The sequence below is a fragment of the Monodelphis domestica genome, chromosome 1 (genome assembly GCF_027887165.1).
Source record: "Monodelphis domestica isolate mMonDom1 chromosome 1, mMonDom1.pri, whole genome shotgun sequence".
NCBI lineage: Eukaryota > Metazoa > Chordata > Mammalia > Didelphimorphia > Didelphidae > Monodelphis > Monodelphis domestica.
Window position 1 is genome coordinate 456,912,482 of NC_077227.1, and position 17,911 is coordinate 456,930,392.

At 45.1% G+C, this 17,911-nt stretch overlaps 1 protein-coding gene across 1 annotated transcript in view; it reads right to left on the bottom strand.

Moving 5' to 3' along the window:
• Nucleotides 1-473: 473 nt before the first annotated feature.
• CDH22 (cadherin 22) overlaps nt 474-17,911 on the bottom strand; it is a 154,026-nt gene continuing 136,588 nt past the window's right edge. Inside the window, 4 exon segments of the mRNA XM_056812366.1 lie at nt 474-1,348; nt 2,950-3,201; nt 7,501-7,618; nt 8,211-8,332. Of these exon segments, the coding sequence (XP_056668344.1) occupies nt 786-1,348; nt 2,950-3,201; nt 7,501-7,618; nt 8,211-8,332 (1,055 nt within the window). The 3' untranslated portion in view covers nt 474-785.

Sequence of the window (17,911 nt, forward strand, 5' to 3'; positions counted from 1 at the left end):
AAGGGCTTTTTTCCCCCATACAGAGTAGTAATAATCGAAAGAGAACCCAAAGGTCTCTTAGTCCAGCCCTATCCCCCACCTCCTCCCAACAGGAATCCTCTTTACACTATTCCTGAAAAAAGAAGTCATCCAGCCCTTTGCTCGAAGATCTCCATTTACAAGGGGCTCACTACTTATCGAAGCTAACTATCTACTTTGGGACAGATCTCATAGTTAGAAAATATTTCTACATCAGACAGAACTCCACCTCTGCGACCCCAGCCCTGAAACATACCCCTTCTGGGACTATCGAGAAACCCAATACGTCTTCCTCATAGTCTTTCGAATAAAGGCTTTCCTGACGAATTTCCCCTCCATTCAATTCCCCAAGCCCTTGGAAGTTAAAGTGTACCCCAAATCCAAAATTCATTGACACTCTGAATGCCCCCATCTGGAAAGCTCCAGGATTTCCCCTTCCCCTAGTCATTCCGGAATCTCAGTGCGGGACTTTTAATACAGATCGGATTGAACGAGACCAAGGGACATGAGCTCTGAGTTCCCCGCGAACTATGGGCACGAAATTGAGGATGGAGAGGGAGAGGACTGGGGAAGGGCCCCGGGTCTGCACCCGTCTCTTTCTAGTCCCGATCCTCCCCCTCCCTCCCGCCCACTTCAAACTCCAGGCTCTCCGACTGCGGTTTGGCCAGACTGGGGGAACTGAGGTGAGCGGGCAGGGTGGGGGGATGCTTTGGTCTTTCGGAGCTGCTTCAAATCCAGAGTCACGGAGCCCCGAGGGGAAGGGCGGGCTAGGATGCGTCACCCTCCTCGTCTGCCCGGTGCCCAGCATAGAGCGCGGCCAGCGGGCGGAAACGTGGCCCCCAGCTACTGAGATAGGAGAAGTCTTGCTCGGAGCTCGAACGGGTGTGCACCGAGCTGAGCGAGGCTGCCGGCGAGTCCGCGCCCTCGAACGCGTACGTCTGGAAAGCATCGTAGGGCGGCACGGACAGATCCGCGTCGGCCAGCGCCACTTTCCTGCTGATGAAGTCTCTGAAGAGGGAGAAGTCTAGCTCGGGGCTCGGGGCCCCCTGCGGAAGCGGGAGGGAGGGGCGCTCCGACGGCAGACCCGCTTGGAGGCCGCCCCCGCTGCTGCTGCCCACTCCCCCACCTCCTCCCCCACCGCCATCCCCGCCTTTGATCTCGCTAAAGTCGTACAGGCTTCTCAGCGCCGACATGTCATAGGCCTCGGTGTCCTGCTCTCCACCGCCCTCGTCGTTGTACTTGATGACGTTGTCCCGCATGTCTTCGTCTTCCTCGGAGCTCAGGTGGCTTTTATGGTGGCGCTTCAGCGTGAGGATGAGCAGGACCAGCACTGGCCAGGGACAGGGAAGGCCACAAGGAGCAGGGTCGAGGAGAGTTAGGTCAGGGAGGGCAGAGGAAGGGAAGGAAGGGTTTGGCCAAGAGAAGGGGAGGGGATTGATTGGCCAAGGAGGGAGAAAGGAAGAGATGACGAGGTGGGGATGTGCCCCCAGGGCCGGGGCAGGGAAAAAAGCATTCAGGTTTTGGGGAAGGAGTCGTTGGAAAGCGAGTGGAGTTGAGAACAAGCTTAAACAAGGGGAGGGGGCAGAGAGGAAATGGGAAGGGTAGAGACAGGACAGGGGCCAAGGGGGTAGCCATGAGTGTGGGCAGAGCCCGGGGGAAGGGAAGGAGGGGAGAAATGAGGTAGGCAGGAGAAAGAAGGGAAGACACACCAGAATTAGGGTAACAAGGAGTGTGTTGGAAGAAAGAAGGAAAGAAATATCATTGGAAAGATGGCCCTGCATATGAATATCCCACCTCCTACCCCTTCCTGGCTGACTGACTTCACCAGGGTCCCTCTCCTCAGTTCCAACAGAGGGGATGATGTAGCAGGGGACCTACCACACACCTCCAAAGGAGATAGCAACTTGCTGATCCACAATAAAGCCAAGCAGAGGAGGCCCAAGTGAGATGGATAGGTGGCAGGGGGGAGTGGGCTGCAGCCTGGGGGAGCCACTGGAGGGGGAAGCCAGAGCAGATGGCTGGAAGCACAGGCGGATGAGGGCTGCAGATGTGACTGCTCCATCAGCTATTCCGCCCGTCACCTTTAGAGCACTGATGGGCACTTTATTCGTTTGTGGGCAATTAGGCAGAAATTTGTTTGCACTGCGTTGGAAAATGAAACCTATGTAAAGTGCACCCAGTGGGAAAGGGGTTTCTGAGCTGAGGGCAGGGAGAAGGGGAGTCTTGGCCTTCCTTATTTACGGCCTCTTGAGGTTGTCTCCTTTGCCTCTGACTGCTGTGGAAGGTGAGGTAAATGAACTTGGCTATAGGTCGACCTCCCGAAAATGGGAATGGGTGGAATGTGACCAATTGAATCTGTAAGTGGGAATGCAGAGGGAGGTTTCTTAGGAACTGAAGTCTGGACTAGATGAGGAGACATCCACATGCAGTACTGTGGGGGTTTGGGGAAAGGTGATATTTTGTGGATTGGGAAAGGGAGACAAACTCATTTTTCTTAAAATAATAGACCATAGGCCCCAGGACTCCAGGAATCTTCTCTTGGAGTTGTGGGGTAAGGAAAGGATGGCCCCAAGTTTCCTTTCAAGCTTCAAGAACTTAAAAATGCACTAAGACTTGGAACACCTTGTATATGTTCAAAATTCTGGTCTCTCCCAACACCAAGTCGTCGTTCTATATTCTAAGGTCCCTTCTACCTTTGATGTTCCGTATTCTAATGTGCCTTCCAGTTCTGGCATTCATAAAGGTCTCCAGTTCTACATTCAATGATTTGATAGAGGAAGGAGGAATCTGGGTCTTGCAGAAGCTAGGATTAGCATGGACTTGGCTGCAGACTAGAGATTAAGACTTCTAAACTATGCTAGACGTATTACCCAGGTTGGAAGAGGCTTGCCCGGCAGAAGGGGAAAAGTCTAGGGCCCACAGCAGACTCACCAACCAGGATAAGGATGCAGACCAGCAGAGCAATGAGGGCCCCCGGGCTCAGGGAGGCAGCCATCACATAGGCTGTGGTGTTACAGGACTGGATGGCACCAGCACTATCACAGCCACACACACGGATGGTGAGGGTTCCTGTACTGCTGAGTGTAGGCGGTCCACTGTCCACCACCAGTATGGGGAGGAAGAAGACATCCTGCTCCTGACGGTTGAAGCCCACGTGTTGTGTGTGCACGGCTGCTGTGTTATCTAAGTAGAGATAAGAAGAGATGTGGGGAGGGCAATGACTTTGGGTCATTATCCTGGCCTGGCCTCTGATTGTACTCACTAGTGTACTGTTAGAGACTGCCTCTTCCCACATTCCAGTGATTTACTCCCTTCATCTACCTTTGTAAATCAATCCTTCCCTATCCCTTCATCACATTTATTGCTCCTCCCTGGCCTCTTGCCAGCTCCTTGGTGCAGAAGTACTCAGAATGGAGGTGATGGGCCCAGCTTTCTTGTAGGGGCAAGATATGCCCACACTCTGAACCCGTACCCCCTTCTCACCCTTAGAAAACTTGGTCTCTGCTTTTGGGCCCTGACCATTTTCTTCTAGGTTTTACTCTCCTCCTCCTCTTCCATTTGAAGTGATTTCTCTAAATTGAATCAGTTCAATACCCCAAAATCCAAGACACAAGGGTATGAGAAACTTGTCAAAGGAATAAAGCAAATATTTGATAAATAACTATCATGTCCTATTGAAATATCCTAGAAATCCTAAATTGATTTTCAGTCCATTTTGTTACAAAACTGTTGGTGTACCTTTGAAGAAAGAAAATTAATCTATTTCTTCTTATGTTCATATTCATTGTAAGCTCTAGAATTTGTTTCATTTCATATTTAATAGAAGGTAAGGGCAGATTTTAGTGATTTAGTACAGAGTCTGAAGGCTGAGAACCCCAGAGCAAGGTTCTTTCCAGCATCTTATTTTGATCTTCCCTTTTCAGCCTTTCCCCCAACTCCTCCCAACTCCCCCACCCCAGGAAGCCTTCCTTATTGTGCCATTATTGCTCTGTGACTTTGGACAAGTCATTCCTACCTTCATGCTTTTGTTTAGACTTGAGTACCTGCCCTTTTCCTGTGCTACAATCAAGCCAGTCCCCTTCCCCACGGACCTCCAGTGAATGCACTAGATTCCTTCCTACCTTGGCACATGCCCTCTGCACACACTTAAAATAAAAAGGCCCCCGCCTACTTCTGCCTAGCTAAAGTCTCCTATTTGAAACCTCATGTGGCCCCTCAGCATGTCCTGGCTTGTGGACTTTCTCCCTCTGAGCTCCTATAGCCCTGGCCGTCTGTATCCTACAGGTGTGTGTGTGTGTGTGTGTGTGTGTGTGTGTGTGTGTGTGTGTGTGTATAAGGGAAGAAGTGGTCACTAATTAGTTGCTGTGATTTCACCCACAGCCATCTCCTGCTTCCGTCAGTGTCCATCTCTTCCTGTCAACCTTCAACAATCTACAAGTCCCTGGATGCCCTCCCCAGAGCTAGGCCCTTAAAAGCAGTGATGATAATTCCCCATTTGCTTGGCCCCTTAACACTTACAAAGCCCTTTCTTCATTATGACCCTGAAATGTGGGGAGAACAGATATTATCACTCTCGTTTTACAAAGAAGGAAATGGAGGCTCAGAGAAGCTCAAGTTACTTGGCCCAGGTTATACAGCTAATAAATGGCAGAGATAGAATTTGAACCCAAATCTCCTGACTTTAGACCACCACACTTTATCCTGTATCAGATAAGGAGGCCAGATGGGGGGAAGGGGGAGTGGGGACAGTAGCCCTTGGCACTCCTCACCCTGTCCCTCTCAGGTCTGAACCCCTAGAGTTAATATGCCTACTGGTGGTACAAGTTAGGGAAGACTCAGAGGGTTGCAGGGGGGGGTACCCTTTTCACCACTGCAAAGAAAGGGTGAGGGAGGGGAGCCAGGGAGCCAGGGAGCGGCAGGCATCCATCTGGGCTGACATTCATCAGTGTCAGTCCCTGGCTGCAAAAGCAATATTTATAAATCACGTTTCCAAACTGGCTACAAATTTGTACAAAGAAACAGATGGGCCAGGGGTAGCAGTTTGTCACAGTGGATATTTATAAGAAGAAGGGGAGGGAAGGGGGGTGCTCAGGGACAGGGAGAGAAGAGAGGCGAGGGCCTCCCACCCACTCCTATAACTGGATTTTTCCTAGCACAGAGTGAGTTGCCACCCACGAGCCCCCAACTCTGCCAACCCACACAAATAATTACAGAGAGGCAATGTGTGGAAGAGGGCACCACTGGACTTGCAATCAGGACACCCTAGTTTTTATCCTAGCTATGCTGCTTTTTTTTTGGCTCTGTGACTTTGGACAAGTCAATTTCTCTCTCTGGGCCTCAGTTTACTGAGCTGAAGAAAGTAAAGCAGCTCTATAAAGTAGTGGAAAGAGTCAGGAGAGGCCTGGGTTGAAATCCTGCTTCCAACATTTAATGATTTCATGACTAAGAGTAAGTCATTTTATCACTATAACCCTTCATTTCCTCATCTGTAAAATGGATTAAAACCTGCAGTACACCCCAGGAAGCTGTTGTAAAGATCACATGAAATAACATAGACTCAATATACTTTGTAAACCTTAAGGGGCTATACAAATGTCAGCCATTATCATTATTACTTGTACTAATTTCAGAGGGCTATTGTGAGGAAAATGTTACATGACGGTGAGTTATTACCATTATCATTATTAGATTTGTTCTGGGCTGCAGCCCCAGATGACTTGGGTATTCCTCAACCCCCAGCCAAACAAATGTGATTAGGAACATTCCTGATATAGAAGGTTAATGGCCTCTCAATGTCATTTCTGTTGCCTCCAGGTGCTGGAAGATTGGGAGAGAGGAAGGAAATATGGACCTGTGAGAGAAAAGGGGCTCTAGTCCTTCTAGGGAGAGAAAAATCAAGTTGTAAGTACCATTGAGGGTCCTAGAAAAATCAGCTTGGAGGTGTCCAGGGTTCTAATCCAAGGTCTCTAAGAAATTCATTCTGAATACCCACTTAGATCATCACAGGTGGTTGGTTCAATGATTAAAGCATGAGGTTAATGGATTTGATTTCCCAGTGTGGTTGACTTTCTATTCCCTGACTCCAGATTATCTCTACATCTCCCTCTAAGCTATCTCATAAATGCATAACTCTTATAAATCATAAGGAAAACTAGGGAGAGTTTGGAAAGCTCAGGAAAGCCTATCCCACTACTAGAAAAGCAACTTGATCTATTGATATCATTAGCACCATCTTTGTGTGCACAAAGGATGCCACATTTTTGTCTGGAATGGAAATGAGTTTTTGAGTCTCAGCCTGGGTGGGATAAGAAAAGGTGTCTAAGAAATCCCTTTTTCCAACCTAATTTGATACCAACAGAGGATCTGAGCTCTCTGATTCTGGAGGTGATTAGGTTATGGTCAGTTTATAGTATTAGAACCGGACAGAAGTTCAGAGTGTATCTGACCAACTTTTACTTCAGTAGGAATTGCCCCCATCTCTGCTTGACCACATGGTTGTCCAACTTCTGACTGTTCACAAGTTAGCTCATTCCACTTTGGGAAAACTTACTGTTAGGAAGTTTTCCCTCTTCCCCTCTGCTGCTTCTACCTATATGTCTCAGGTCCCAGTTTTGCTCCCTGTGGCCAAGCAGAACAAGTCTACTCACTCCTCAATGAGAAGGACTTTCAGATATTTCAAGATAACAATTGTTTCCCCCAAGAAAATATCCCAAGTTTCCTTCACCAAACCTCCTGTGATGATTGGGAATCCCATCACCTTTGTTGATGTCTTCTAGACAACCTACAGCTTGTCAATTTCCTTCCTAAACTGTCAATGTTTTACCTAGAACTGAACATATTACTCTGAGTGGAATATGACCTTTGCAGAGAACAAGAGGATTATTACTCATTCATCCTGGATACACTAGGCTTTTACTAATGCAATGAAGATAAATGGTATTGTCACAATGTTGACTCATTGAGATTGCAGTGCACTATGATCTCTGGCTCTTTTTCTTTCTTTTAAAATATAATTTTGCATTCTTTAAAAATTATTGATGTCTTTTATTTTCATATCCCATTCATTTCTGAATATATTCTTCTACCCTCCCATACCCAATGAGTCATCCTTTGTGACAAAGAATTAAAAAAAGAGAAACTCTGTTCTTTCCCCCAGAAACATTATGGAGCATTTTTACTTTGCTCCAGCCAAGACACTCACATCTCAAAAGCCATTCTCATTCTGCTCTTACTTGTACTCCTGCTAGTCACCAGCTCTCCTCACTCTCTTACTTAAGTCAAAACCATCTTTTCAAGGCCCAATTCAAATTCTACTTCCCAAAGAAGCTTTCCCTGGTCATTATAGCCCAAAGGGATTTGCACCAATGTTATTGGACAGACTGACATCAATATGGTTCCATTGGACTCTTAAGTACCAAAGTTGGAATAGAGGTCCACTCTGATTCTCATTAGGAGGAGATAGAGGAAGTAAGTGGGACTTACCTTTAATATCAAGCAAAGAGAAATGAGGGTTACCAACAGCCTCAGGCACCAGACGAAAGTAGAATCGATGACCTCCCTGTGGTTCATCTCGATCTACCACACTGATGGTCTGGATGAGCTAAGGGCAAAGAGGAGACAAAAGGCAAACCTCAGAGCCATTCACTGTCAGCTAGGGAAAGGTAAAACTGCCCAAGGGGCTGATCCCTTGTCTGAAGACCATGGTGATAGCATTAAGAAGGGGAGATGGAGGGGCTGAACTATTCTGACTCCTATCTCATCTAGCCTTCCTCTCCCAGGGTGGGTATAGTCCATAGAAAGAACATGTCATTAATTTAGAATGTTTTTAAAACTGCATATAACAAATTTATAGTTCTATATACCCTTCTCTTGTGTGTTTTTTGCATACTGGAATATTTGTGTTTGATGGTTTTTAAGGTCATATTTAAAAAGAAAGTTTTGAGAAGAGGGGAGAAAGTGAAGGATTTGGAGCCCTGAGGGCATGGCTTTATGGTCTGCCTCCACCTGATTTACTCTGGCCACCTCACTTAAATTTTCTCTCCATATCAGTTTTCTCATCTATAATATGATGATGATACCCACCCTGATACAAAGAAGTGTCATGAGGCTCAGAATAAGATAGAGGTGTGTGACTAAGCTTTGTGAGAGGAAGGCACCAGGGAAATGCCAGTTATTTTCATTATGGTCATTACCTGGCCAGGCTTTGCATCCTCACATACAGCAGCCTCATAGGGGGTGGCCAGCTCTGGGGGGTTGTCATTCACATCCAAGATCCGAATCTGAAGGGATGCTCTGGATACCTGTGAGTGATTGTCTGTAACCAAGAGAGGAAGGGGAATGAGACAGACACCTAGGGTTGTTGAAGGCTGCTACTCCTGCTGTCAACTATGGAACCCTTCTGTCCTCTCTCTTTGGGCCCAATCCAGGGCCCAGTGGCTGGGGCAAACATCAGAATAGGAGAGAGGCATGATCCCAGGGTACAGAGAAATGAGAATGGGTACTCCTGGGCACATGTCAGAAAGCTGGTATGGCAGCTGACTAGAAAAAAGGGAAATCTTGTTCCTAGGATCACATTCTGTTATAGTTATATGTATGTCCTTGGAGAAGACAACTTATATTTCTGAGACTCACTTTCTGGGACTTGCACCACGAAGGAACTGGTTATATGAAGGGATGCAGAATGAGCAAAACCAAGAAAGCAATTTAGATGATAACAAATCAAAACTCTGATCAATGCAGTTACTAATCTTGATTTCGGAGGACGGACCACAAAGCATAGTGTGGTTCTCTCAATAAAAGGACAATGGACTAGAGGAAAGGAAAGCATTTTCATATGTGGTCAATAAGCATGCTTGCTTTGTATAACAAAACGTCTCTGTCACAAGGAAGGGTGCTTTGGGGCAGAATGTTATTGGAGGCAGTGATGTGAAAAAGGCATTAATTTTGTTAAAGTAAAGAGTTTGATTAGTAGTTTACTGTGGAAGTTAAGCAGGGATTAGCTCAACACAGGTTAAAAAGTCCCTAAGAATGAAAGCTATCCAAAAATGGGATAGTCTTGGTTTGGGGAGGTGGAGAGGCACTAGAATGATGAGGCAAGGTAGGGACCTCTATCACTGAAAGGTTTTCAGCACAGGTTAGACAACCTCTTGTTAGGGATGCAATGGAGGAAGTGTTGAGCTTCCCACTGGACTACCTGATCACTGAGGTGTTTTTCAGTTGAACGGGAAGGTCTAGCAATTCCAAAGAACCTATGATAAAAAAAAATGCTATCTACCACCAGAGAGAGAACTAATGAACTCTGAATGCAGATTGAAGTGACATTTTTCACGTTCTTTATTTTTCTAGCTTTTTTGGCAGGAAGGTGTCTCCTTTTGCAACATGGCTAATGTAGGAAATGTGTTTTGCATGACTTTGCATGTATAATTGTGATCATATCTCTTGTCTTCTCAAGGGGAGGGGAATGAGCAAGAGGGAGAGAATTTGGAACTCAGAAGCTTTTTTTCCCCACTTCCAGAATCATGTCAACACAATATAGAATTTTAATTATTTTAGATGAATGTTACATTTCAGGGGTTGCATGCCCTGGGGAGGTTAGTAGGAAGTCTGTGACTGCTGTTGGCAGTAGCCTCTCTGAAGAACGAAGCCTCCCTCATTTTTTTTAAGCCATATTTCTGGTCTCTAAAATAACCCCATAGGTACCTTTTTATGGTCAAAGACATGCTCATTGTTTTCCACCAAGCTACCCAATAATGAATATTAAATTTTTAAAAATTTAATTAGGAAATATCTAAGAAAAGAAATAAAAAAATATACTTTTAAAAAAGAAAAGAAAATTTAAGGGTTCAGGACCCAGACTACATTTGTAATCAGTACTCTCCTGGCAGACAGCTCTGGGCAGCTTCAATTCAACCTATGTCCTAGCCTCAGGGAACAAAATCTAACAGTGTACAAGTGGTTGATGCCATCTTTCCTCCCCCAATTTGTAGGAATTTTAACAAGACCCTTAGTGTAAGGAATACTGGATTAGGAAGCAGAAGACGTTGGGTCTGAGTTTTAGGATCATAACTAGACCTGAAAGTGGCCCCATTTCAACCTCTATTTTATAATGGATGAAACTGATATCTAGGGAGGCTAAGTACATTTAGTATGTGTCTGAGGCAGGATTTGCACTCACGTCCTCTGACTCCAAGGTCAGTGTTCTTTCCTTCCATTTCCTTCCATTGTAATTTTGCTGCCTCTCTGCTCAATCACTTACTAGCAGCATGACCTTAAGCCTGTGATGGTATACCTATGGCATGGGCACCAAAGATGGTACACAGAGCACTCTCTGTGGGCACTCATCAACCCTCCCCTCACCCCCACCTCCAGTTCATTACTAGAAAGGCAGAAGGGTTCTGGTGGAGCTGCTCTCCTCCCACTCTCCACCCTGCCTGACATTTTTTCACATTACCGGCCCCTCTGCCCAGCAGCCCAATGGGAGTGTTTCCTCCCTCCCCTGTGTGGGGTAAGGATTGTCTGCAGGGCCGGACGGCATGGCACTCAGTCTGGGGAGGGGGTGGAAGTGAAGCTGGCACTCCATCTCTAAAAGGTTCTTCATCACTGTTAGGCAAATCAATTCCTCTACCTTAGCTTATTATCTCACCTGTAAAATAAGGTGGTTAAATAAACAGTGCCTAAATCAGTAACAGCACTAATATGCTGGAGGTGGAGTAGGGTATGGGTTGTATTGTGCCCAAACAAAATTTATTTGATCCTGGAAAGAGTTTGAATTTAAACAGAGGCTAGAAAGGGTCATGTTCAGCTGAGAGGAAGAAGCTTGGATAATGGAATTTGAGGTGCCATGTCAAACTGATGAGAGAGATATTTAGGGGCAAAAAGACCTCCATTATACTCCTGGTATTATGTGGTTGTCTGCTCACCTGGATGACCTAGGACTCTGCCTCTTCCCCTTGCCCAACTTCCATTTTTATTCAGTCAGGAAATTTAGAGGTCTGGTTGAGAGTGGAGGGGGACAAGGCAGACAGTTCTTTTTCTGGCTCTGCTTAGATGCCAAGAATTGGCTGGGGACTGTGAGCTTAGTGATAAAAAAAGGAGCCATGGTTTGGAAGGCAGGTGCAGCTTTTCCTCTTGAGGGGCAGCTCTGTACTTAACCAGGACCTCCTGGCCCCTCTGACAGAGTTCATTCATGAGTCCCTACTTCTTTTCTCTTCTCCTTGGATTGGCCTCTGCCTTATCTCTCCAGCTCACCTAGATCTGCCTCTTTGGTGATTACAAGGGGTGCTTCCTGGGGGAGAAGGGATTAGAGTCGTGACTGAGAGCTCTGGGTGATCAGTTATTTTTAAGAATGTGTTGTTCGAACCTTTAAATAAACCTCAGTTTCATTTAGGGAACTGAGGAGGGTATAAGAGAGAAGAATAAGGAGGGTCGAGAGGGGCCAGGCTGACTGTTGAACCAAAGGTCAAGACTGGGATGGACAGTTTATCTTTTTCTCTCCAGGTAGCAAACTCTTTGTTGGGGATTGGTGGTAAGAAGGAGTGAGACAAAAGGGAGGGGAGTTCACATTCTGTTTTGTTCTCATCCTTTAAAGCCTACCTCAAAAGAAAGTTCCTCCAGGAAACCTTTAATCCCCTCATGGCTAAAATGGATCTTTCTTTTATTAGATCTCAAAGCACTTTATATTACAATTGTGCTCTCATCATATTGTTTTAATTAGACATTTAGATGCCTGTGTAACTAGTCTTATTCCTATTAGCAGACTGAATAAGGATATCGATATCGAAGGAATCCTTGCTGTACTGTAAGATACAGAGTAGGGACTGAAGAAATATTTGGTAAATCAATGGAGTCCACCAAGGGCCCAAACACTGGGTTCAATTACTTACTGTGTGCAGAACTCTATATATGAACACTAGAGACAAAAGGCAAAATTTAGAGAAGATGTGGTCCCTGCCCTTGTGTAACTTATACTCTAGGTGAGAGGAGGACTTGATTCATACAAAATAGCTATTTTACAAAACAAATTACCAATTTATCTCAACCAGGTATGACTGGAGACTTATGGATTAATGAGGAGAGGGAACTGCCAGGATCTGCCAAAGGATGGGATCAACATGGTAAAAGCATCCCTCTCCCAACCCACAACTCCAAAGGACAAAGCCAGACTTGTTATAGGTAGGGCTAATTTGAGGGGCACTGGGAAGGACTCTCTAAAACAAAGATATAAGTCTCTAACCTATCCCTCCTCAGCCTAAATTGTGATGTCTACAATTCCACTACTTGGGTCATTCATCCTAGTTAAGCATTATCTGCCCTAGGCTCCTATTTCAAAATGCAAACTTCCTGAAAGGTGGTGAGAGGGATGGGAGACATTCAGTTTCTCATACCTCAATGATCCTCTGGGAAGTTTATTGTTCTCTATCCACAGTGTTCCTTCTCTAGCCTCCTTGCCTTTTTAAAAACTGCCCCCATGTCCTCCTTCATTCCCTGGACCTCTTTAAATTTCTAGCTCTCTTGGAGCTCAGCTAAGGTGCCCCCATCAAATGAATTCAGTCTTGTTTAGTTTTGTATTTGGTTACCTGCTTCCTCTTGGTATTCCCACTCATTCCTTCCCCCACCAACTGAATATGGGCTTCATGAAGGCAGGGATTTTTCATTTTTGTCTTTATTTCTCCAGAGACTAGCACAGGCTTTTGCACCTAGGAGGTACTTAGTTTGTTGAATTTCACTAATTGAGTGGATAGCATGGGGTGGGGGGTAAGGTGGACAGAAGTAAAGAAGACAGACTTAGTTTATCTTCATAAGTTTTATCCAATAAACTTGATCATAACCCAAAGAGGGAATTAGTGTAGCATAAAAGTAAGAATTCAAGATTTGGGGTCAGAGAACTTGAGTTCAAATTCTTACATCAACACTTTCTAGCTATCTAGACCATAAGCAAATCACTTTAGCTGGGTGTTAGTCCCCAAATCCTTAAAGTCAAGATAATTAGATTTGTGCAGCCCTAATCAGAGGGTTGTTGGGAAGAAAACACTATGGGAAACTTACAATGCTATTTAAACGTGAGCTATTAATCTGCTTCTGGCAAAACTAGCATCCTACTACTTGCCTTTGTTCCTCCCTTATCAAATGTTTAGTACCTGGGACAGCTCCAGAGGAGAAGCTGGAAGAAGCCTCAGGCCCAAACACTGGGTAGGAAAGTCATGCCTGCATCTCTGTTCTGTCAGAACCCAGACCTGACTTAGTTGTACTTGCCTGGCCACAATAGGTGCTCATACCCCAGGGTGGCAGGGTTCCCCCCTACCTACCTTGGCATCTCAGCTCAGCTGACTGACATGCAAATTAGTTTAATTATTTCTTCTTCTAAAATAAATTATATTTTGCAGTGACTGCAATATGTTGTGTCAGGCAAAATTACATTCAATATTTTTAAACTAATTGATGCAGCCTTGAGGAAGCCTGATTGACAGCAGTGAGCAGCACAGGCCTGCTACCTAAACGGTTTCCGAAATTAAAATTAAACACGCAGCTTTCCTCCCTTTCCTCCCAGAGCTGGCACACCATTAATCTGGGGAGGCAGCTGGGAGAGGCAGGGAGGCCCTGATGTGCTTAGTAAGGCCAGGGAGTGCCCCTGATAGGAATGGCCCTCATTGATAAGAATGCCCAGAGATTAAAGCTGAGGACTCCTGGCCTAGAGGTTAAAGCTCAGAGATACCTCCTTTCCTCAGTTGGTCCTTGGATCCCAATAGAATGCCCCCTCCCCAGGAAGAACAGATACACTAGATATGTATATTGTGAGCCCTTAACAAACAAATTTTTTTTGAAGTAACCTGAATTGAATATTTGGGTCAATTTGACCCTGCAGAGTTTTGCTGCATAGTGGAAAAATGCCTGGCATAGGATATCCTCTGCCCCTCTTCCTGGAAATGCATGATTGAGTGGAGTACGGACTGTACCAAGACCTGGGAACAGGTAGACTCCATCCCAGGCTGTCACCAATTTATGTTTGAGCAAATCACTTCTCCTTTCTAGGTCTTAGGTATCCCTTATGTAAAGTAAGGGTGTTGGACTAGATGATCCTTAAGGCTATCTCCATGGAGATTAACAGTCTATAGACAATAGCTAGTCATAGAATTGAAGAAATGAAAAGGACATAAAGGATCATTTAGTCTTTTTTTAACACTTATTTTCTGTCACAGAATCAATACTGGGTTTTGGTTCCAAGGCAGGAGAGTGGTAAAGGCTAGGCAATAGGGATTAGCCCAGTGCCACAAAACTAAAAGTGTCTGAGACCATATCTGAATTCAGGACCTCCCATCTCTAGGCCTGGCTTTCAATTCACTGGGCCACCCAGCTGCCCCTGACCATCTAGTCTTAACTCATAACAGGCATGACTCCCTACCACAGTACAGGGATTGGTCATCTACCCACAGTTAAAAGATCTCCCTAGATGGAAAGGCACTACTCTCAAAGGACCCCATTCCATTTTTTGGAGTTAGGAAGTTTTTCCTAATAAAGGGTTGGAATTTGTCTCTCGACCTTGGTCCTAATTCTATCCTCTGGGTCCAAACAGAGCACATCAAATCCCTCTTCTATCTCATAGCCTTGCAAATATTTGAAGCTAGCTATCTCATCCTACTTTCCTTAAGTATCTAAACAAACTTTATGCAAATGGTCTATGCACACATTCATAGTATCCTTAATGAAAACTCAGTGAGGACACTGCAGATTTTTCACGGAGGATGCTCTATTACTGATTATATATTTGACAAAAACATTCACTGAAAGGAACAGAGAATTAGAAGTCCACTATGTATATTGTATATATGTATATTGTTTGCTGATTTCTTTAAAAAGGCTGTGACCTGGGGGGCAGCTGGGTAGCTCAGTGGATTGAGAGCTAGCCCTAGAGATGGGAGGTCCTAGGTTCAAATCTGGCCTCAGACACTTCCCAGCTGTGTGACTCTGGGCAAGTCACTTGACCCCCATTGCCTAGCCCTTACCACTCTTCTGCCTTGGAGCCAAAAAGGCTGTGACCTGGTAGAACAGAACGCCGCCTTGCAGCCTTCTCAAGTAAGGTATCTCCCACACACATCTTAAAAGTACGCAAGATTCTATGTTATGTGTCTCTATGGAGATTGCTTAACTTAATGACCATGGACTATTTACAGGATCCGAGATTCAGGCTTATCCCACTCATCCCCAATGCACTTATATACCATAGCATGCACATCACACTTCTTTCTGAGAAACACACCCACTCCCCAGACACCCAACCCCAACCCTAAAACTCACACATACCCCATAACATGCCATAGACATCTACATGCAAAAACAGCCACATACACCTCACCTAACACAATAAACTAAAAACCCATGGTATACAACCCACCAATCAGTTATTGTCTGGGGCGCCTCCATCTCCATCCCAGTCCTCAAATATTCTCATATAGTGAAGAGATACATAGTTTAGTGAGAAAGAGGAAAGAGACCTGCCTTTGAATCTTAGCTCCAAGACCTTTTAGCCATGGGATCCTGGGCAAATCATTCCCCTTTGTGAACTTCACATTCCTCATTTGTATAATGTGGATAATTAGACTGGCATTATCTACCTCATGGGGGTCTTGTGAGGAAAGTATGTTGAAAAACCCTACAGGACTATAAAATATGTGATATATATGTACAGATATCTATATCCATATATACACAGACCTCAGTGTGAGCATGCATGTGCGTGTGCGTGTGCACACACACACACAAGAATATATTCTTATTAACTACCTAAATCCCCAACCACCCTTCCTGACCACGTCACACATGCACATATTACTCCCTACATGTATTCATGTACACCTACACTAAATCTTGTGAGCTCACGGGTGACTAGCTCCCCTTCTAAACATACATATACATATGCACATGTGCACATATCACTGTGCACATGATTATCCTAGTTCTTAGAATCTGAACCTTGTACAAATAGTATCCTGCAGATCAACTGCACATTCACCAAAATACCTATAAACTCCCTGGAATAGGTCAACACATACACTCAAGCACACAGGTATATTCCTATGCACAAATTGGTTCTCTCTTCTCTTTTCCACATAGCAGACCTGCAGGGCGCACAGTCAGTTTTTTCCTATTTGCTCATACCTACACAACTCACTCTCCTAAAGAGGAGAGAGATGTGCACAGGCTGACCCTAGACTAAGGCTGGAAGACACTGTTCATGAGACATACCAGCATCCCCACTGAACTGAGGCCAGGAGAGAAAGTGGGGCAGGGAGGGAAAGAGTGAGAGAGGGAAGGAGGAGGGAGAAAGAGCAACAGAGGGAAAGGGGGGAGGTAGACAGAAAGAGAGAGGAGAAGAAGGAGAAGGAGAAGGAGAAGGAGAAGGAGAAGGAGAAGGAGAAGGAGAAGGAGAAGGAGAAGGAGAAGGAGAAGGAGAAGAAGAAGAAGAAGAAGAAGAAGAAGAAGAAGAAGAAGAAGAAGAAGAAGAAGAAGAAGAAGAAGAAGAAGAAGAAGAAGAAGAAGAAGAAGAAGAAGAAGAAGAGAGTAAGAACACCCCTTTAAGGGGTTTTAAAGTAGAGAAACAAGGGGAGAGAGGGAGAGAGAGAGAGAGAGAGAGAGAGAGAGAGAGAGAGAGAGAGAGAGAGAGAGAGAGAGAGAGAGAGAGAGATGAAGGGAAGGAAGGGTAAGTAAAGGACAGAGGGGAGTGAAAGCAGAAAGGGAAAGAGACAGGCAAACAAAGGGGTGATAGTGAGAAAAGAAGGAGAGATAAAGTAGAAAGACAGATTGAAGAAGGGGGGATTCAGTTGGAGACAGGGCTGCCAAGGCCTGTCAGCCCCTAGGCTCCCCTCCCCTAGCTGCTGGCCTCCCTATCCTCCCCTGAGGGTAATTAGATTGCGTCCAAACACAATGCTCTGATTAGACTCACTCCCCTCCCGGCAGGAAGATTTATCATCTCAATTACAGGCAGGCCCGGCTTCAAATACAGCCAGGAGTAGAGCTGAGTCCTGTAATAGGGAGCCTACCCTTTACCCTCTACTCTCTTCTCCCAGCCCTTCACCTTTCAGGAGGGGCAAAGTGGTCATTCACCACTGAAGATGAGGGAGAAAAGACATTGAGGCCAAGTTCATGGAAAAATACTGAAGAACTTCAGTATCCCCCTATTAATCGGTCTCTATGGAGAGGATCTGTAATGAGGGAGTTATCCTCAAATTGAATACTAGATTTCCCTATACCCCGGTTTCTCTGAAATCCTTGGATGTTACCTCTGAAAAGGACATTAAGACATAGAATTTTATATCTGGAAGAGGTCTAGAGTTCTAGACCAGTTTCTTCATTTGACAGAGAAAACTAAAGCCCAAGAAAGAGAAAAGGGATTCCCCCAAATCACATAACAAATAGTAACAGGGCTGGGACTGGAACCCTGGTCTTCTGACTACCAAGAATCTTTCCTCTCCCAGGAGGATTGGCACATTTTCAATTTTCCATTATGGAATTCTTTTTCCCTTGGGGAATCTTGGGCCACCATGAGTAGAGCAAGGGATTGGGGAGTTTCTTTTTCTTTCTTTCTTTTCTTTCTTTTTTTTTGGCAAAGGTTTCTCCAAATGTTTGAAATCAAATCTAGTCCATAAGGTCCACTGCAGAAAAAGCCACAGTGTCTTGACATCCTGGACACTTGACCCAATGTCCTGCCTTCTTTCTGTTTGGACAGCTCTGAGGACATGGTACCACCCTGACCTCTGATCATAGGGTTCTCTTAGAACATCAGAACTAGAAGAGAACTGAGAGTATAGAACCAAGAGTGCCAGAGCTGGACTAGACCTTTGACTACAAAGTGCCAGAGCTGGAAGGAAACTTAGAATGCTAGAACTAGAAGGAACCTTGG